The sequence below is a fragment of the Montipora capricornis genome, chromosome 14 (assembly GCF_036669925.1).
Source record: "Montipora capricornis isolate CH-2021 chromosome 14, ASM3666992v2, whole genome shotgun sequence".
In the NCBI taxonomy this organism is placed as follows: Eukaryota; Metazoa; Cnidaria; class Anthozoa; order Scleractinia; family Acroporidae; genus Montipora; species Montipora capricornis.
The window spans coordinates 44,896,005-44,918,504 of NC_090896.1; the positions used below are offsets into that span (position 1 = coordinate 44,896,005).

General features: G+C 39.5%; 1 protein-coding gene across 1 annotated transcript in view; it reads right to left on the minus strand.

Annotated features, from left to right (window-relative positions):
* LOC138032179 (dyslexia-associated protein KIAA0319-like protein) overlaps positions 1–22,500 on the minus strand; it is a 58,138-nt gene that overhangs the window by 3,188 nt on the left and 32,450 nt on the right. The window contains exons 23-29 of the mRNA XM_068879784.1: positions 21,019–21,089; positions 20,701–20,792; positions 20,401–20,537; positions 19,162–19,284; positions 16,877–16,967; positions 15,190–15,284; positions 11,601–12,721 (exon numbers count right to left, since the gene is read on the minus strand). Coding sequence (XP_068735885.1) covers positions 12,591–12,721; positions 15,190–15,284; positions 16,877–16,967; positions 19,162–19,284; positions 20,401–20,537; positions 20,701–20,792; positions 21,019–21,089 — 740 coding nt within the window. The 3' untranslated portion in view covers positions 11,601–12,590. The remainder of the gene's footprint in view (positions 1–11,600; positions 12,722–15,189; positions 15,285–16,876; positions 16,968–19,161; positions 19,285–20,400; positions 20,538–20,700; positions 20,793–21,018; positions 21,090–22,500) is intronic.

Genomic DNA, 22,500 nt, shown 5'->3' on the forward strand with positions numbered 1-22,500 from the left:
TGACATCATGCCCTTTTCTCCCAAGTCCAAGGTCACTTAGTCTTCTTTTCAGTGTTCTCAGGTGCATCTTGTGGCCCTTTTTTTCTAGTAGAGCAACTATAACATCGTACTGGTAACCGCGGTGGAACATTTCGGTTATTAACTCATCAGCTGATGCCTGGACGTCCAACTCTCGGCCACAAGAGTAGCAAAACTTGTCATCGCTAGATAGAACTTCTACGCTACAGGTGCTACAAAACATGTTTGAAAGCTCGAAGACAGATCTCTCGCACGCTTTTCACCTCAGAGCCGCCATGTTTGGCATTTGTGTGATCTATCATAGTGCCAGTCCTTCCCGAGTCATGCGCGCGCAGACGTTTTTACTTTTGATAATTTGCAGCAAGTTTTGATAATTTGCAGCAACTATAGTTTTTGTTTATTTGCAGCAACTTTTAATAATTTGCAGCAACTAGGTTTTATTTATTTGAAGCAACTTTTAATTATTTGCAGCAACTTCTAATAATTTGCAGCAACTCTACTTTTTATGTATTTGTAGCAAGTTTTGTTAATTTCCAACAACTATTTTAATTCGTATTGCATTTCTTTTTTCATTTGTTGCTACTTTTTAAAATTTGTTAGCGATATCTTTAGTTTGCAGCATGTCCCTTGTGGGCCACTATACTCTGATGCTATCAAAGACAATAATTATTTATTGCATGTGAACAATAATTTCACTGTCCTTCACTGACAAGTAGGACCACTTTCATAATGAAAAAACAGTGATATTCTTTAATCATTCCTTTGGCAATATAACTCAATTAAATAGTGCATTGTACAACTGGAAATTTTAATGTTGTAGGAAAAAGAAGTTATTGGACTTCTCCAAACTTGGTCACTACTCTAGCATAATGGTTTTCGATCTCAGTTAATTTTCCTAAAAGCATGTTGGGGTACAAGGATGACATTTCACTATCACGCCGATGTCTATCAAAGAGAGGAATGTTGGAGCAGCCATGGTTATTGGGCATTATCCGTGCATGGAATGGATGTGTTGACATCTTTCTGTCTTATTTCTGCATCATTTCTTGAAGCGCTGCCACTTTTCCGTAATTTGCTGTCCGCCGTGAGAAATTTAACAGTTACCCTTTTGAAACTACTTTCTTGTTGCTTCCTGAGAGGAGTTTGCCGTTGCTGTAAAACTATTAACTTATCATCTTTTAGTTCCATTTTGTAAATTGTTTCGGCTTAGATTCCTTGTCTCCTGAAAAGCGGAGTTGCTTCTCGTTTTTTCTTTCCAGAATGTTTTGCCTTGTTGTAAAAATCATCTTCTAAATAACATTTTTTTGAGTCTTTTGTCTTGAGCTGGCCTTTCACTTCCTCTATTTCTTTAAAGAAATCGATTTCATTTACGCAATTGCGTTGGCGGGACCCTGCCATATGTGGGTTTGAAGTCGTATTTCACTTCGGTGAATAAATCAAACTTTTGACGAAGAGTGGCCTGTGGTGAATAATAAAATATTCATTTATAAATTTATTCAAGCGGATTAAGGAGAAGGCAGCAGATTCAGAGATAGGGAGTTCAAGATCAAGTTCTGGTAAGTATACGGAAAGGTCTTGACAAATATAAAATGTCTTGGAGTAACGTTGTGTAGAGGGGGTGGGCACACGGGGGAATGATGCGTGAAGGAAGGGTAGGGTAGGATAGAGGTTTTGGAGAGGATCAGGGAGGGATAGGTGAATAGAAGGGAGGAAAAGCTGTCTAGTTATTTTTAAGATGCCCTAAAAAGCCAAGCCCCTGTTCTTTAACTACACCCCCAAAAAGATAAATCCCTTTTTTACAATGTCGATTAAAAATTAAAATATACTTTAAAAAATTTAAACTGGTTAAAAAATAAATCAAACCAAAAACAAAATTAAACCACAACAGATAAATATATTCCAGTAATAGATTACTTTTATTCCAGTAACAAATTACTCCAATTATTCGGATTTGGGCTTTTCTGGGGGTCTCGATTTAGATGCGCATGCGTAATATTACTTTGCCTCGGAGAGTCACTTTTCATAAAAGGTTGGCCAAGTGGGATTCGATACTCAATTTCAGTTTTTAGATATCAACTAGAATGCTCTCGTCGCGAACTTTGATACCATTTAAGGGCCCACAGAAGGATTTTTCGCGCGTTGCTAAGGAAGTGAAATGTTACTTCCGGTAACTGACGTCATCATATCATGAGCTGACGAGAAAACCCACTCACAAGCAAAAGTCACCCCATAAAATGTTTCCATCGAAGGTTTTACCTCACCCTTCCTCGCGCTCGTTCTCAGATCAACTGCGCATGCGCAAACGAACTGACTTCCGGTTTGAGAAAAAAGCTGAATTTCCGGCGGTTTTAAATTGAATTATTTTTCTTTTACATGGCACGTTTCACCCCCAAATACAGAATATACCTAAGCATTGATTTTTTTAAATCATCTTTTTTGAAAAAGTTATGGGTATTTCAGTATCGTTTGTCTTTAAAAAGAACATTTTTTAAAGTAAAAAGAAAACCATGCTTGGCTGGATGCAAAAGCGATTACAAATTATCAAACCATCGATTAAATACTCAAATTGTGTAGCACGGAGACAAATTTAGAGTTTTATTTTACTGGTCACGTGGCCATGGGCGTAGTATGCTGACGTCATATCTAGGGTCATTGGCTTACAAAAGTTGGAAACTGACCAAAATAATGCCAAATTCTCTCAAATTACTTAACCATTACATCCTTAGCAACGCACCCCAAAAAATACGTCAGTGGGCCCTTAAAGCACATTTTGAAAATGACTGCTGAAGCCATTTCAGCCATTTTTCAACGCTTCGGTTGCCAACCGTTTTATAATAATACCGTTGGCAACCGAGGGATTGAAAAACATACACAGGACACACACAGGAAGGAAGCTACTCACAATAGAAATAAGGTAAGGCTTTTTATTTGAGAATTTTTAAATATAATTATCTACCTATTTAGTCTTTTATCGGGATTCCCATATAAATTTTTATATTATTGTCAGCCATGTTGGCTTTCCTGAGCTATTCTAAGTATTTCATGATTATTTCATCTTGTTTATATTATACAATATGGGCGAAGTGTCCTCCTATAACTGGACTGGTACGGACGGATTTGGAAGTAAGAGTCAGACCGAAAGATTCACTGTAGTTTGTCCGCGTTGTCGTCAAAACCTAATTAAAAATAATTAAGGGTGCGTTCGATTCACCGTATTCCGGAATAGGAATACATGGAATATAAGTCAGAAACCCTTCGTTTTTACGGAGATTCACGTTAAAATTGCCAAACATCGGCTAAAATGCTATTTTAAACATATTTTTGTTATCCTTGCTGCTTCGAAACGCGCCAAATATATCGTTTTAATCATTATGCCAAGTATTCTTATTCCGGAATAGGGTCAATCGAACGCACCCTTAGTCATTTCACGTAGTAGTTTTGACGAATGCGGGAGAGAAATGTCAAAAAAAAAAAAGCGTGCTACACGCACAGCACGATCATTTTTTCCTCTTTTAACCAATAATATTACTACTTTTTGGCTTTGTCGTTGCCGTAGCCGAAGCTCCATGTTACTGGCACAAGGCCCTGGGGATGAGGTAAGAGAACGGATCCCCCATAAATTGGCCTCTTCCAATGATCGTTTTTTAAAATGGAATTTTAGCTACGCAAGCAGCTATTTTTAGAGAGGCACTTGATTGGCTAGTTGTAAGGACGTAAGGAAATTTTAAATATGCGCGGTATTGGGGATGAGAACATAAAATAGCTTTGCGAAACTAAAAATAGATTTTAAAAAACTATGATGGGGCATGGGGATCCGTTCTCTTACCTCATTCTCTCTTGTCACTGATCATCAAAACTTCAAATTACAGGGAAATGATACAGAAGCTCCCCTGACCCTTGAAGTCTCAAATTCTGACCACGTAAAGAGTTCAATTACATTCAAAACAAGGAGGAAAAAGGGAAAGGAACTTCATTTAAGGAGGTTCAAACGAGTGTACGTCAATGCTTCCAAGTAAAGATCGACACCACAACGTTGTATCAATCATGTATGAGCAATATTGTGGTCACCGTGGCAACGGACAAGCCCTGTAAAAACACCCTTTATTTTGTCTTTAGTTGCTTATATCTCAAAAGCGAACTCGATGACTCCCATTTTTTATTTCTGAAAAGTAATCAAAAGGGCAACATAAAACTTTCTGCAAAGTTTAAAAAAATCCTGTATAGCGGATTCAGAGCCACCTTAATTATGTGATTTTTTAGAGGTGGCTCTAAATTCTGCTGTACAGAATTGTTTTAAACTTTGCCTAAAGTTTCACTATGGCGTTCTCATCAATTTTTTGCAATAAAAAAGGGGGGTCACCCAGCTCGTTTTCGAGATATGAGCAACTAAATCCAATATATAGGGTGTTTTTGCTGGGCTTTCCCGTTCCCCAGGTAACTTATTACATCAAAATGATGATTACATATTGTTTGAAAATAATCGGTGTTTCATATGGTACCACAACATTGCTATTACGTGATACTGTGTTGTAGCGTCATTCGATCTAAAGAGAGTGTCTTCCAAGTGTTGAAAGTATTTTGAGCCACCTTAAATGTCTAGTCTTCAAAAGTTAGCGCTGGGCACTAATTGGGGACACTGAACTAAAATTAAAACATTAACGCAAGCCGAGTCAAACCAGGGAATATTATCATATCCAGTTCTTTCAGCCCTAGTTGGGCCGGCCTTATCTGGCACGCAGCTGCACACATTAGACTGGAAACATGACCAACTCTACCAAGTTTTGGAAATCACGCGAAACGCGACTAAAATATTTTAGTCAAAGGGGACAAAGCATCAACAATGAAAAGTGCGCTTTTGGAGGCCATTTTTCATTCTTGATGAAAATCGTACTGCGTACAATATTCCGCCAAGAGAAAAAAAAAACGGTTCCCATCTGCTCTCGTTAAGAGTCGTGGGACTTCAAGACCGTCCGAAAATCCCTCCCCCTCCCCATGGGGGAGTCAAAATGGCATTTTGGTCATCACCTGTTCCTTCGACTTCTTACATCGCATGCGGGCAGATTTTCCACGTTGACCTGACTCCAGGGTTTTTCTTTGGCTGTTTCGGTTTTCGACCTTCATTAAAATCGACTCATGACATCTAGCTGTGGGATTATTATACAAGGACCGCACAGTTGCTGCTAGGCGGAGGCGCCTTTCAGTTTTATGCTTTCGCTGCGCTCTTCGCAATCTGCAAGGAAGAGTAGTTGGTGGGCCAGCTACTGTTGATTTGTCTTTGTTCTTTATCTTATCTCGGCGCACTTGCTCTCAGTTTCCCGCCTTCACTTTCAGAAATTATTTACTTCCTTTACTTAACAAATTTTCCACTTCTCAAGAATACGGATAAAGTCCCCCAAACATACAACCTGGAGAGTATTTTTGGCTGAACGGTTCAATTGCAAATGTACCATTTCAGACTACAAAGTCAGCAGTTTTTTTTAATTCTCCTATTCTCTATTGCATGGGCACTGTTACCGAAGACAACCTTGCGCTTGCTGTTTCGTCATCTTCTTTTGTCAAGCCAAGTACGGCCGCGCAGGATTTCTTCAATTCGTTGATGCGAAAAGACGCCAAGAAAGGATTAACCACAGAGTTCAGAAACAGGATAACCGTGGATGATTGACTGACGATGAAGAACCAATTTTGTTTTGCGCAGCTTTCACAGTGGATCCCTACAACCATGACAGCAAAATACGGAATTAGCGCAAGAATAAGAAACACCAAAATGAGAAATGACGTTGTCGCAATTTTACTTTCCATTTTGGCTGCCCTTTCTCGTCTCCTGTCGTTCAAAAAAGTGTTGCTTGGCATGGTGGCTAGTCTCTGAACAGCAACTCGCGATTGCTTCTTCAAAAAGTAGAAGATTGCCAGATAGGCTACAGAAGTCGTGGACAGAGGGAACGTGGTGTGTAAATGTATGTCAATGGCAATGTAGACATCTTTTGAAATGTTGGTTAGCTGAAGTGAGGCAAAGATGGACGAGAAAACAATAATGCACGAGTTGCAAACAACGGCTGTCTTCGGTTTCATTCTTTGGCGATACGCGTGAGGAAAAATGACAGCTACGAAGCGATCGATCGACATCGCGGTCACTAACAAGATTGAGCTGTTGATTCCGATGTAGCTTAATATCTGGACGATTTCCCCTTCTTGTGGAATACTTCGATCGCTGAACACGCACAGAAATCTCGCCACGGCTTGTGCAGGGCAAACCACAAGCCCAACGAAAAGATCCATTGCTGATATGAACGCCAGGTGCACTGAAAACACTCTCTTGAAGCATCGCAAAGGATTTCTCACCATCACCATTAAGATAAAACCATTGGGAAGCGAAACGAAGAAGATCATCAAAAGGAAAGAAATCCCACTTCCAAGACAAAGTTGATTTTCAAAATGACTATCCATTGCACACAATAAGGCCAATGGAAAGAAATTTGAACGACTAAATATACGACTGGCCTTTCACTTTTAAAGTTGGGAATGAAACTTGTCCAAATATGTCAGACCATATTGATTCACGCAATGACCGTCGATATGCCAACGACGATAAATAGTTCTTTATAGCTTACATTCAAAAGTCAGTCATTTACAAACAAAAGGAAACAGGATGACATTCTCAGTTTCTCATTATCAACTTTGTTTTGAGAAATTTTTTAAGGGCATTCTGCAACTTTGTTACGATTCACAGCTATGTAAATTATCCATAAAGTATTTGAAAAAATTCGGCGTAATCACTGAAGTTTTGCCTCAATATGTAACCACTATTATGTGTAGCTTCTATTTTTTGAGATTAAATCATTTTAACGTCGAATGTATTGGAAGTGGGTATTAGGGCGAATCTACACGGTACGATTTTTTGCGCATGCGACAAGCTTACGACAGACCTACGATACGATTGTCGCAGCATTTTAAAATATGTTTTAAAAATGCTACGACATTTTTTCTTACGTACGTGACAATCGTAAACGAGTTGTAGGCCTGTCGTAAGCTTGTCGATCGCATGCGACAAAAATCGAACCGTGTAAATCGGGCCTTATAGACACAGTGATCTGCTTCGGTAATGCATGGTGGAAGTTTAGCGAGCGGTATTTTGTTCGTATTCAACTATATCTCGTTACCCCCAAGTTAATTACGACGGTCAATGAGTCCTTCATGGCTACACGACAGATGAAACCGTCTTGCTTTTAAAACGCTCCACTGTTGGCAGCGTTTTCAAATCGACCTGGTTTCGTCATTAGTCTTGATGCTGGTACAAATCGCGTTGGTGTAAATGCTGCCTTGTATTGTATTGTATTTCTTTGCATTCCAAAGACTTGATGTGCTGCACATTTTTGGGTGTAAATACCTGCAAGGAGACTTATTGTCCTATTGTATTTAACAACCACCTTAGGGTGAATCTTTAAATAAAATAAACTAAAGTGCCTGCATTTGTTTAGGGAACATGTCCTCTGAGTCAACTCATTGTCTGCCGGCGGAATCCCGCGAAAAAAATGTTCTTTCGCTATTTTATCTTTTTGACAACAAATTATTTGAAGTTATGTCTAAAGTATATATAAAATCAGCTTTAGAGGAAAAAAAACTAACTCTTTACGAAAAGGTATTGTTTCTTTAATAAATATCTTCAAAAGTGTGGTTCGTATATTTTGAGGTCAATTTTTTTGTTTGAAAGCGCTTAGTTTGGCTTTGAGTGCGCTGAGAATTTTTGGCTAGACAAAATCTGGGCAAAATGTTATGCAACACGAATATTTTGCGATATTTTCAGTAATTAGATTGTATCATCGTAGGAAATTCAAAAATCTTTAAAGCCAGTGCTTCCTGGCGAGGAAACAGTTCTATCGATATCTAATAATAGTTTTCACTACATCTGCCCCCGCCTAAGATAATACAGATGGCAGTTGAGGTGTTTTCCATTTAATATGTGCTGCACATTGTCATATCTTCATATTATTTTACATGTAATTAGGTACTAGATAAATGAAAGTGAAAGATGCAAGGAAAGGACAAAAAAAATTCCATCAACGTTTATTTGATACGCTATCAGTTGAAAAGCAATTTACATAATTTTGGGAAATACCTTGTAAATATAATAGTAAAACAGGAACAGGAACATTTATTTTATGCAGCTTATCACTTGACTGGTCACAGGGCTGCAATAATCAAAATGCGGTAATATTAAAGCGTTAGAAATTTGAAGCGCAGTATTAGCTGAAATAAAGTGCCATATTCGTTTTAAGGTTCCCATAGCTGAGGACACTTTCTTGCATATTTGGTATACATGATTTGACCAAGAAAGCCGATTATCAATGCTAAGACCGAGGGATTTAGTGCGATCTACTCTCTTGATCCTTTCGTCATCAATTCGTATATCAACTTCGTCACATTGAGTGTTTAATCTCTGCCTAGATCCAACTATCATTAACTCGGTCTTAGTCACATTTAAAGTCAACCTGTTGGTTCTCAGCCAACAGTTAAGGTAACTGAATTCAGGAGTTATTTCTTGCTAAAGCTCTGTTAAAGGTTTTGCAGTTAGGGTTATATTGGTATCGTCAGCGCACATTCCCGGGGAAGCATCCTGGAGGCAGTAAGGGAGATCGTTAATATACATAAAAAATACAAGGGACCTAATATGCTGCCTTGGGGAACCCCACAAGTAATAGTGCGAGGAGTTGACAGTCTGCCATTAACATTACATCTTTGGGTCCGATTGCTTAGGTACGATTGAAACCAAGTGATAGTTTCCTGGTCGGCCCCAAAGTATGACATTTTCATGGTCGATAGTGTCGAATGCCTTTTAAATTAAGGTCAATGAAAACGACGCCATTCAGGAAGCCATTGTCGATGTTAACAGACCAGCTATTTGTGGCCTCAAGCAATGCTGTAATGGTACCGTGTTTTTCAATGCCTTTCAAACAAATTCTATTTAAAATTGCCCTCTTAAGCTATAATTTTGTGTCTAATAACTAGTCTATTAAGTGCAAAATGTCAGGTTTAAATATAATAATAAATTGTGCTTCAATGCTGTCTATAAATTCCAATGTTAAAACTCACCCAAGTCCCTACAATCTGCTTCTTCTTGATCGTTAACAACAAACAAATCCTAAGTTAAACCACACAGCAAAAAAAAAAAAAGATCCCAAGCACTTCCCAAAACTACATTTTGTACACTTGCAGTATTTTGAGATCCAAAATTACTAAAACGAAAGTACTGAGCAGCAAATTCCGTAACAACATAGCAGAAAATTTTCAAAACTGTAAACAACAAGCCCAACTGAAAAAAAACAAAAGAAAATGGTAATGTAGGGCGGGGGCAGCTCTAGTAACTATCACTAGTTTAGAAAGTTTAGTTGCATTATTCACCTGGTTCCTAGCCCGTTTAGACTGCTGCCACATGGCATGATCATTTCTCTTAAAGAACATCTCTTCTGCGTATTCTTTGATTTTCAAAGTAAAAGAAATCGCTGTAAATATTCGAGATTACTCACCCTCAATCGCTATGCTGGACCTTCGATATTGATGCTCCTTGTGACTTTCTGCCTCGTGACTCAAGTTTACCCAGAACATCTCGCGAACTCGGTAAACAATCCCGATACCACCTTGCGCGCCCTGTTAAGCAATCCCGATACCATCTTGCGCGCTCAGTTGAGCAAATCAAGATTGCTTTCCCCTATACCATAGCTACCAATTTACATGGTAATTTACAGATTTCCCCTTGCAGGAACGTTTCAAATTTTCTCTTCTTCTCCTTCCTCGGCTCCTCTCGAGGCTTTCTTCTCTCGTGCTCTTTCCTGCTCTTCATCCCGTTTCTCGCCACTAATATGATTTCCCCCGCCAGAAAAACGCGGGTTGCCAATGCAAAGCTGCCACGCGATTTCCCGCCAACACACTCCCGTCCCCAGAGGTTGTCCTGCCTCCCCACCAAAACTAGTCTCCTTTGTAGACGTTATCAGGGTCGTCACACAACGCTCCTCCCAACTAACTGCTGCTCACGAGAGAGACACATTCCTTTCCCTTTGTTTTTGAGAACCAATAGAATGCCCGTTATTGTTATCGGCTACGCCAATCTGGCCTCGCGTAAACAACCGAATAAAATCCTCCTTCAACGAGATCTATTTCTCCCTGCGTACTCGCGTCGCTCAGACTTACGCAGGATATTCCTACCTGTCGTAAGCGTTCGTTTTGATCCTTAATCAGGAATAGCAAAGGCGAAACGACAATCACAATGTGGCCAGACTCGCCAGTGAAGCCGTCAAATACCATAGGTAGAGCTTGAAAAATGACAGATTTTCCAAAGCCAGTTGGTAAACTAATAAATACGTCCTTTTTCTTCAGCACCGCAGATATAACCGCTTCTTTTTGATGCTTGTTTAACTCGCTAAACTTGAATTGTTCACGCACTTTTGAAAAGATAGATAGATCCACCATGTTTGCTTTCAAGTAATGGAGAGGGATTTGGACCAGGTTTCCAGAATATGGAAGCCTGTTTCTTACTGGTCAATTTTAGGGAAAGGAATATGTCTCTCTCGTGAGCAGCCGTTAGTGGGGAGGAGCGTTGCGTGACGACCTTAATAACGGCTGCGAAGGAGACTACACCAAAACGCGACAGTCTGTACTAGCAGACGTACGTGACGTCATAACCAAAATTTCTCGCACCCAAAAAATCTTCCCCATGGTGCTCCGCTGGCACTTTGCTCTGTCATAAGTTTTTCGCTATTATTCCATCTCGTTCACATCGTACAAAATTAAATTGGTACCAGCGGTTTTCAGAGTAAAAGTAGGGAATAAAAAATTTACATTTGTAGGCTCGAGTTGTCGACAAAACCTCAAATTTGGTGATTTCACGTCGTTGTTGTGCAGTCTCATATGTGGTACAATGCGTGTCACATAGTATTTTGCCTCTTTTAACCAATGAAATTGTTGTTCTGCGGCGTTCCCTTTGACGACCGTGCCTATTCGCCCTTGTCACACGGCGGCCATATTGTCCCAGGACACCAAAAAGGCTTTGTTTTACCACGCCAAGCCTCACCCCCATGGTTTCCACTGCAAAGCTTGGCGTGGTAAAACAAAGATCGTTTGGTCTCCCGGGACAATATGGCCGTCGTGTGACAAGGGTGAATTACTTGCTCGACACTCCAAGCAAGTGAGCCTGCTGCACTCCTGCGTACGAGCAAGGAAGAGCACGAATGCGCTACTCAGCTCTACTCAGACATTTAAACTCTCCTCATTTCCTTAAAAACTCTTTATTGAATTTCCGTTTGGTTGCCACTTACAAATTTTCACACACTAGCTTGCCCATAATTGGAGCAAAGGTAATTAAGTACAAACTATCCCTGTTTACAAATGAAGAAGTATTTATAAATAATCGCATGCATATTCTAACCTCGCTAATTTCACCATATTGCATCGAGGCTGTAAATTGTATGAATTGAACTCATCTTAAATTTTACTTTGGTAAAAATTGCTCGATTTTCTATACAAAGAAACTGGTAATGGAGGCGATTCAATGCAATAATTAGTTATTCTTGACAGTGTTTATATTGTGTAACCTGGCCTGTAAATGGAAGCGAGGCTCCAGTTCCCTGTGAATAGGGGCGCGCAATTGTAACCTTAAGGTGACACTACCAGTTCCACGCCCTCGGTTGAAGTTGAATCCAAGATGGCGTCAGCCTCGCCCCCGATTTTGAAAAATGACTCCAAATGCTTGTGCGTATCTTAATTTTTGCTTTCATTTTCCGTCTGCGTTGCAGAAGTGAAGTGGGCTCCATTATTCTCACTGCTTTTCACAGACCAATTTATTAAACTTTCCACTGGAAAATGGCCTATTTCGGGCAAATATTATTGAAATCCGCTTAATTAAAGCTAGTATTACTCAGTGGTATGCTTAAACGCAGGCGACAGCGAAAACCGGGAACGACCTCACCCATACGAGTAACAAAAAGGAATAATCTCCACTTTCTTCCGCTCACAGGCATATTACTATAATTAATTAGTATGCGAAGTACATAAATTCCAAACTGCTGTTTATGCTTATGTCACTGTGTAGGCCACGTTCAAAGAAGATAGTAGACCAGCCGTTGATAATCCACTTGTACAAGTTTCGCAGATTTACGTCTGTCAAATTGTGAGTATGTATGTAATGCACAGGATTTTATTCACCTTGCTTCAGAAGCAAGAAAAAACAATCTGGGGAACGCTAATGAACGTAGTGCGACAATTTCTGTAGAAGGATCTCCGTTCAAACGAAATACCTCGCAATGAGCCCTTACACAGAAAAACTCGATAAGTTCATAATAATGTCTCTACCAAATTTCGTGGAATACATGATCACGATAACCAACTGCGCTTCGTCGAGATCAAGTAGAAGGCTATCGTGTTGTATTCTCCGTGTCCATTCCGTAGTCTTAAGTCCCGGCCATATAAAACGAGTACTAAGTGCCATCTTGACGCTTCAGCACTTGCGACGGTGTTACTTCCGAAGAACAAATAAGCAGTCACTACTGTTGCTCGTGTCCAGTCACAACGCTCAAAACGTGATATCACGTGTCTTTTCTAATGTAGCCATTTACGGAGCCGTTCATACTCCGCCTTTTAGCTTCAAATACTGTAGATTCATCATCACTATCATCATCTGTGTCGCTTAGCATCAAGCTCGTGCTCAAGAATTTACCTAAAACAATTAGAAGAAAAAATTGCATTGTGGGATAAGCTTTAAGTTGTCTAATTTATCTTGGACAGAGTGACGTATGACAACAGCATTTTGGACATTATCTCAGACAGCTCTAAAAATTGCATTTCAAAAAAGCCGTCAGCAAAATCTAGATTTTAGAGTGATGTTTTGATGACTCCAAGTCATCGTTATCAAGCTAATTAAAGTACAAAAGTAGATGAGATGATTATCATCATCATCAACATTGTTTAACCTCGGATTTAAGAGTAGTTTGCAGTAGGTGGTATCTCTGAGCGATTACCCTCCTAACCATGATATACCACAGAGGACCTCAATATTTTCAGACTTCTGCATGTATAGTATAAAGTATATAGAAGTATAGTAGTAGTATAGTATATAGTATATAGTATATTTCATCTGCTTAACAATGATGACAAGGAGTCATCGAAAAGTCACTGTAAGATCTTGGCATCGCTGAATTTTATTCTTAAAAGTTTCACCAAACCTTTTGTTATTCGTTACAATAAAAACAGGCCCATTTTGTTCACAGAGTAGGGCGTTTCCACATGACGTCACGGCGGCCATGCTGGTGTTCCAAAAACAAAGAAATGGTGGCCATGATGGTGAAGCAAACTAATCCTCCGGGAATTGAAGTCTTTTTTTATGCAAATACCTTCTTTTGTTTCAGTTATCCAATATGGCTGCTGTTCACGTGAGTGAAAACGCTCCATCTGTGATTCTTGGATCAGGTGCTCGTTTCGAGAAAATCACTAACTTTCCGCGCCTACAATCTGCCTATTTTCGAAAGCTGGCCCCAGTTTTTCAAACGATGGATAGCGCTATCCACCGGATAAACACTAGCAAAACCAATTGAGTTATCCAGTGGATAGCGATTTATCCGGTGAATAGCGCTATCCACCCTTCGAACAACCGGGCTCTGGTCTTTCAACAGAGTTACAAGAGCCGAAAGAACATCATACTTGCAAAGTTTCACGCCTCAAAACCGCCTGGGTTTGCTCATAGAGAGAGAGAGAGCGACGGAGAGACATAGCGGAGTCCACAAAATTCGCCCGAAAAGTTTCGGGATTTCCGAGAAACAGACCCTGGAACCGATAAAAACGACACTAGCTGTTTTCGAAAGATGAAATCCGCGAATAATGTCATTTACGCTCTTCAGAGCAGCCTCAGAAACGATGGAGGTTGCGGATGGTTACAAAAACTGAACAGGCTTTTACTACGACTAAGCGTATTTAGGCGGAATCGGTCTGTGAACGTTGTTTGGAAGCTCAAGCAAGGACAACGACGGCAACGGGAAAGATATCTGAACATGGACACCGCGTTGTTATTCTTATAATTCAACGATTATTTCGTCGTTGCAATTAAGAATGTCTATAAACCCTTTAGGAATGAAGTTACAATGAATGATGTTGTAGATCCTTCGAGAAAAAAAAAACAAAAGAACCTCGACGGTGCAGACGTCCTCCCATATCCTCAAGTTTGGACATTTCATATCGTCATCGGTGGATAAAAATTAAAAAAAAGAAAAAAAGAACAAGAAGAAAGAAAGAAAAATGGACTGGTGCGGGTCGAAACCGGAAGTAAAAATTTACCATGCCAGGGGCCCGTTTCTCGAAAATCCCGAAACTTTACGGGCCATTTTCGGGTGTCACAATTCCCTTGGTATCTCGGAAACGGAGAGGATTTAAGTCGTCTAACTTCACAGTCATGTTTCTTTTAGTTACCTTGAAAACATGTTAGAAGATCGGCTTTCCAAAACAAGCGGTTGGCAGGTTCACAAATAGCTTTTCGGGTCCGAAAAGTTTTCGGGACTTTCGAGAAACGGGCCCCAGGACAGTATCCTTAAGCTTCCTAACATGTCCTGATACTAAATTTATAATGCAAAGGAAACCTCGCTCCCAGAGTTTTAAGCCTTGATTTAAAAAAGATACCTGTTTATTTTAACTGGATTTTTCCTACTTAACTTTAAGATCTTGAGAGAGCTGGATCCAGGAGAAAATGACGTCCAAGACTCACTAGTTTAAGAATGCAAAGCGTGTGTACGCCGCACAATTAATATGCAGCACGGGAGTAATGGCGGATCGTGAAATCCAAAACTTATACTCAAAGTTAACGGCCTTTGGATAAAAATCAAAGCTCAAAATTTTGCCAGTCAGGTGTTAAGAAAACACACTCTCAACATCTGTCTGTGGACTAAAAGAGTCTCGTGTTTAGGCACCATAATGTTTTTGCTCCTTGAATCCACTGTTTTTTAATCGTCCTCGTTCTAAACGCCGATAGTGCCTACGTTTCTATTTACGGGTACTTCCCCTCCCCAATATGTCTCCAATCTATCCGCTTAAAATACCCGGGATGGCAGCCAAACATTCGCGAAGAAGGTTTCTCAGCACGTACCCACTAAACCGATATGCTTGCACTGCAAGCTAATTAAAGCCTCAACAGACACACACCTCCTTTGGGTAGCATCTCCATGCTCTCCAGCTTATCGTCGTCGTCATCAATAACAGCATAGCGATGATGGCGTCTCTTTCCACGACCTCGTCTCCTGTACAAATCATGTCAACAAAACGTGCTTAAAACGAGTCCTGGCAGAAATTCTTAGCTTAACAAGGGCGGTGAAAATCCATGAACTCGCACACAAGGTAGCTACTTATGACGAAAGTTACTATATATGAAAGCTATAATGACATATATTTGAACTATGGGCTTTCATTTCGTTACCACTCAAGTAACGTTAACGTTAATAACTGCGTTGATCGCTAGCTCAGCCCCGGTAATTCCGCAACATTTCCATTTGTCAGCGGAATTCCCTAACGCTGAATTTCAAAGTTATATAAAGAGACTTTCAGACCCAAATTCTTGGTGAACCTCCATGGGTTATGTCACCGCTGCAAAACACACTAAAGATAACGGCAAATGGTAGAAAAAAATAATTATAATTTATAACGTGACGTGGAAATAAGGCAAACAAGAACAGAAGGAATAAAGTAAAAGAATAGACGAAAAATTCAACGGTGAAGGTGTCCCCTCGATACAACGTAAGAATGAATAACGGAACAAAGAAGGAGGTTGGAAAGTGACACAACAAAAAAGAAAAGCAGAAAAGAAAAACAACACACTGTTGGGATAAAAGAAAAGCGAATTTACGAGGACCCATTAAAAAAATGGAAAAGAGAAATGGGATACAAGAAATTAGAGTATGGAGCTCGAGGTATGAAAATAGGGCTAGGGTTAGAGAAACAGAATACAGTGCCATCAGTCCAGGAAGGCGAAACTGCTGTGTTCTCCCCTAGATGATATGCCTTCAAAGTACACCATTAATTATTGGCGCTAGCCATTCCAATGCTAAATCTTTATGCAACGAATATGAGGTTTATCTTTTCGGTAGTTATTTGAGCGGGGGGATTGACAGCCAGCTGATCGTTTGATACAAATAAGCCCTGGATAAAATAAAACAATACGGAGGATATTTCTGCTTTGGGAGACCAGCTCGACAGCTTTGCCAGTACTAAAGCTTACCGATCGGACGTTGGAAGGGCAAGCCAGACCTTAGGTCAGCTTTTTACATTTTATGGAATGAAATTGAAGACAAAAACCTCTATTTATAGGAGAATTGTCCAAGAAAACCATACAATACCTATGGTCAGTAGAAGCAGCATCTTCCGATACCAAAGGAGCGTGGACATTTAGAACTACGTTTTCACGACGACGTCTAGAAACAGAGAAAGATAGAGAGACAGAGGAGAGAAAGCGAAGATGAGAGGAAAACAGTTCAAGAAGATTGAAAAACCGCAAGGACATCGCGGTAAAGAAAGTTTCCGCCAATGACGAGATTTAAAGATATGTTGGAACATAGTACACCTACATGCTATAGAATATAACACTAATCGGGACAACGCTTTGATGTAACGGGATGCACGCTGTGTTACTGGCGTTTATTCGCGCGAACTTGATATTGCGTTTCTGCTGGCTGTGACCTTCATAAATTAATGGTAGTGACAATTGATTTATGCACGGTCACCGCACATATGACTTCAGTTTCATGGAGGTTTACCAACAGTGGTACGTCCTCAGCCACAGCGCGTAGGTTCTTTAACGACTCACATTGATGATGGCTTTACTTTTACTATTACACACCTTCCCATTAAGAAGCATATGACCCAAACAAGTCCCCCAATAGCCATAATGATACCAAAGATTATTACTGTCACATAGAGGATACTCCAGTCTGCAAATAATACAACTGAAAGTCAGAAATTTCGACGCAAATGAAAGGTACATAATATATAGAGATTATTATATATTTTTTAATTGATTTATAGAAACTTATTATTTGTTATACTAGGTTATTTTGATTTATTTTTAGCTGCACATAAAGCGTGTATGATAATTTGTATTGATATAGAGCGGTTTTCAGTAGCGTGTCGAAAGTAATTAGTGAATTACTTTGGTTTTGCATTACTTCACTTAGTGATTGGTTCAAAGTTCTCGCGCCACTTTTTCAACCAATCAGAAGTGAAACCAAAACCAATCGTGGCTCGCGCGTGCACATTTTCCCGCGCTTTGTGTCGGCTACGTGTAATTACTTCGAATTTTGCTTGGTTGACTGGATTGTCTCCGTCCTTTTTGATTGGCCAAAGTAATTACTTTGGTTTTGGTTTTACGACACTCATTTGAAAACCGCTCTATGCGCTACAGAAACCAATAAATTATTATTATTATTTCGTTTCTCCCTAAACTTCCAGTTGTTCAAATTTTACAAAGAATATGCGGAATTTACAATTCAAAGCGATATTCTTGACTTAAGATGGACAGTGTCTCTAATGTGTGGAAAGTAAGTTGAATGAATAGACGGCTTTCACGATCTCGCAGTTCTGTGAGATTACCCATTTCTGGCATTGTCTAATTAGATTGTTTTTGTCCTTTATACCTATTTTATCCAAGTCAATTACAAGCTGTTTATTATAACCTGCTAGGAAATCAAACACAGTGTTCACTTGAGTAACACTAATTCTGGGGTAAAGTCTCTTCAGGCCAGCTCTAAGGTCTGTGTATTTGTGCTGCTTGTATAAGGATCGCTCATCAATACATCCTTCCTTCAATCAGGATCCATTATTATTATTACAGGGCTTGAAATTAGCGAAAAAATCCAGTCGCAATTTTAAGACAAGATACGAAAATGTAGTCGCAATTTCGCAAAACTTAGTGCCAAAATCGTCGCGCTGCATTGTGTTGTCAGCGGTGTAGCAAAACAAAATATGAGCCCACAATACCTGTGTTGAAAGAAACCGCTGAAAATGGCGAATGCTATCGAAGGGATGGAGTTGTGCACGTAACATCGCGGCGACATTACGCAACAATTACGGAATCTTCAGATTGAAAGAAAACTCAAGGCGAGAAACAAAAGATTTTTGTCATTTCTTCATTTGCTTTAGTAAAACGAGCAGCCAAGTGGCAACTGCTAACCCTTTTGTTTCGAAAGAGCGAAGATGAAAACAAGTCGCCAGATATTTTAGTCGCAAAGGGAAAAAATTCAGTCGCAAATGCGACTGTATTGGTCGCAATTTCAAGCTCTGTTAAATAATAAATAAATAAATAATAATAATAATAATAATAATAATAATAATAATAATAATAATAATAATAATAATAAGAAGAAGAATTATTATTATTATTATTATCATCATTAAATAATACAAGGTGAATTAAAATGTCTTCGGCGTCGCAATCATCATTATTATCATTATCATGAGCATCGGCGTCGTCATTTTCGTCATCATCACCGTCATTGTAAGCATTGTCGTCATCATCATCATTATCATCATTATCATCGCCGACGTCATCATTATCATCATCATCATTAACATCATCATCATTAACATCATCGTAATCATCATATCATCATCATAGTCGTCGTCATCGCCATCGTTAGCATCTTACGCTTCATTATCGTCGTCTACGTCATAACTATCTGTCAACATTATCCAGATGGAGCTTGAGCAAGGACCAATAACGTCCAAGTCGTTCGGCATGAAAAAACGAATAACAGCATAATCATGAAGAGTGTGAAAATCTATGATAGGTTTTACAACTCCGTTACATACACTAAACACAAATTCTGTCATTTCACGTCGTTGTCTGGCAAAGAAACGAACCAAAATAAAAAAATGCACAGGTCGTGCACAGCCAATGGTTTCAAGCGTCACAGCTAGCGTTTTTGTGGCGTTCTGGTAACTCCATCGCTGCTCAAACTCCTATTATCTGATCATCGTCATCATCATCATAATCATCATCATCAACAGTACCACGGTCATCGCTTTTGTCACCGTAAATTTTGGCCATCGTTATTGCCACCAACATCGTCGCCATCATCACCAACCACAGCGTCATCATAATTGTATCATTATCAATATTATACTTACCACAGTTACTTTCTTTGCTGCCGAAGTGAAATTTGAAAAAATCTTGCATCCAAAAGCTCTCACAGACGCACATTTTGGTGCTGCGGTCGCAGTAGCCGTGCCCTGAACAGTTGTTCCTACAAACTAACAGCAAATACGTTCCATTGTCATGTTCATCCAGGAATAAAGTTAGATTCTAACATCCCAAAAAATTAACTTAATGGTTGTTAGGTAATGGGGTTGTTAGGTAGTGGGGCGGGGTGAGTGTTTAATATTAGGGAGCTTAAGCACGCGCGTTTTAGAGACGCGGACGGCAACCGGAACTGAGCTGTTTTCTCGTTTAACTTGTCTTCACTGCAACCACATTTACCTTCGTAAGTATCTTTTCTCCATTAGAGATGATTAGTATAAAGATCTGGGAGACACCACCGCCCTAGCACGCAAAATGTTCTCTTCCGGTTGCCCTCCGCGTCTAAAAAACTAAGCTCCCTAATAAAAAGAATCAAACGAAACACAACAAAGAGGCTGCAACCCCTCGCCCAACACACGCGTAGAAACAAACACCACACAGACCACTCGGATAAGAACTCAAGCAAAATCACAACTATCATTTAATTCTCCATTTACTTCAATACCTCTGTGAAATCGAGTAGAAAAGCGAAGTCTTTAGTAAAAAAAAAAAAAGGTTTCATTCATGCTCAAATTAGAATTAACGAACACAGAAAGCGCACCAAGACTCGCATTAAAACCGAGGGTGAAGTCAACTAGGTAATCAAGTTAATCCTCGAAATGTAGAGGTGATCAACTTAAAGTTAAAGCATCGCATACGTCATGGGTTAGAAACCCGTCGAAGCCGCCTGAATTTTTCAGGTGTCTATCAGTAAAAAAAACAAAACAATTTCTACATTTCGTCTACAACCCGCACTTCAAATATATCCACCACTTTCATTCAAATGGAATGATGAGCTATGTTAGAGCGAGTTTCAGTCGAGTGTCGTAAAACCAAAACCAAAGTAATCAATTTGGCCAATCAAAAAGGACGGAGACAATCCGGTAAACCAATCAAAACTCGAATTAAGTAATTACACGTAGCCGACACATAGCGCGGGAAAATGTGCACGCGCGAGCCACGATTGGTTTGGTTTCACTTCTGATTGGTTGAAAAAGTGGCGCGAGAACTTTGAACCAATCACTGAGTGAAGTAATGCAACTGAAAATCGCTCTTATCTTCTTGCCCACGTTAATTTCAGGAATACTTACTGTATGCTTCGACTTTCAACATTCTGAATTCAAAAAAGCCTTCTTCATTTCCAATCTTTTCCTTTAGTAGTCCAGCTACTTCATAGCCATCCCTGGCCGTGGAAACTTTATCTTTCACGTAAAACATCACTTTAAGGCTGTCCAAAAACAAGAAAATGCTTTATGTGAACTAATCACTATTTGAGTTCATGAAAATTAGTTTGCATGTCTGTATAATCCTCAAAAAAATCAAACAAACAAAAAATCAAAAACAAACTTTAGTTTAATGGTTGGGTTCCCTAGGGTCAAACACTGGTATACCTGTGCCCCACTCCTGCTTCTTTTAGATGTTCAACTATAATATCTTCATCCTGCACATCTAGAATCACCGCCAATTTACGAATCAACTGCTCCTGTAAATACCAATGACAAACATGAAGTTATATTATCGACAATTATACTAGAGGAAAATTGGAGAAAAAAGACTTTACGTAGTCTCCCGAGTGACTCATTGAACCAAGGCCATGAAATTAAGTTCAGATGATATAAAGTTAAACTTCTAGGAATGAAAGGTCTAAAGGGAGCAACCGCAAACAATCACTGCTTTTAAACATCAGCCAATTAAATGAATATTTTTACCTTGTTTTCTTCGGTAAATTTAGTTATATCCACATCGAGGTACAACTCCGCAAGATGAACACTGTTTTCATCTACAAAAGAAAAGAAACAAAGTCTTTAAAGTAAAACGTTATGCAAACGTAGCATTTTAAAAAAAATGACATATACGTTTGGTGTCTACAACGGGATTCCAAGCCATTACTTCTGCGATGCCGGAACAATGAAGCAGTTTTTTCTTTGATTTGAAACAAAAGCAGTGAACGAAAGCATAAGTAAATGAATGCAGAAATAACGAACGAGTCAGTCAGCCAGCAAGTCAATACAAACAAATAAATAAATGTATCTCTCAGATAGTACGCGCGCTGTTATTGGCTGATTTAGCAGGCCGTCAGTCTGCTTTATGACCCGCTGAAGTTGAAAGTTGGATAAAATATTCTCTAGCGAGTTTTTTCTGTCGTTTACGTTACGTAAACTTTACTATTTCAAAAAGCCAAGAGGATTTTACATGGCAACCTTTGCGGCAGTTGAACCTTCCGCTTGACATCAATTAGTTTCCTTTTCCGCGCGGCTGATTCCCTCATAGATATCATAAGCATTTTGCTAACCTCGTTTTCTCGGTCCGTATACTGTAAAATTACGGATCCTCGTATTTCCCCGTTGATTCATGGCCCGCGCGCTTCACGCCTGGGCCAAAATCAACTGGAAACTAAACTCGGTCCGTAATTTTACAGTACGGACTTCGAAGTCGGTTAGTAAGAGGTATTGATTTTTTTCTCAATGCGCGAGCGGGCGGAATTCTGCGAATCCTGCGATCTGATTAGATCTGGGAGTGGGCAGAATTTTTATATCTTGCCCGCCAACCCGGACGGAATCCTAGCCCTGGTTGCGTGAGTTTGTGTGATGAGCCGCCGTTAGGACCAAAAGTAGATTTTTGAAGCCTTTTTAAATGTTTTTAAAAGTAAACAGTGTTGCTTTACAAATTAATAAATATTGTGAACAGAATCAACCGATCATTGCTATATTGCTTGATATTTCTATTTTGATAATAAGAATCTTAGGCTAACCTTAAGCAATGGTTCCCAGTCAGCACATCTTTTTTACGAAAACACAAACAAGTTATTCACGGCCTTGGTCGGTCAGTATAGGAACGAATTGTGCCCTCAGTCTCGAGTACGGCCCAAGGCCGCATTAATGGCAAACGGAAAACGTCAGCGTGAAATAAGTGTTTTTCCAAAAATCAAAGAAATCAGTGAGTCAGTCAGTTAGAAAGACAGTCAAATCTGTCAGTCAATGAAAATTAGTCACTTAAAATCAGTCAGACAGCCAGTCAGTCAGCAAGACAGTCAAATCAGTCAGTCAGTAAAAATTAGTCACTCAAATTCAGTCAGTCAGTCAGCAAGACAGTCAAAATAAGTCACTCGCACAGTCAAAAATCAGTCAGTAGATCACTCAGTCAGTCAAGATCAGTAATTCATTCCCTCAGTCAGCGAGTTAGTCAGTTAT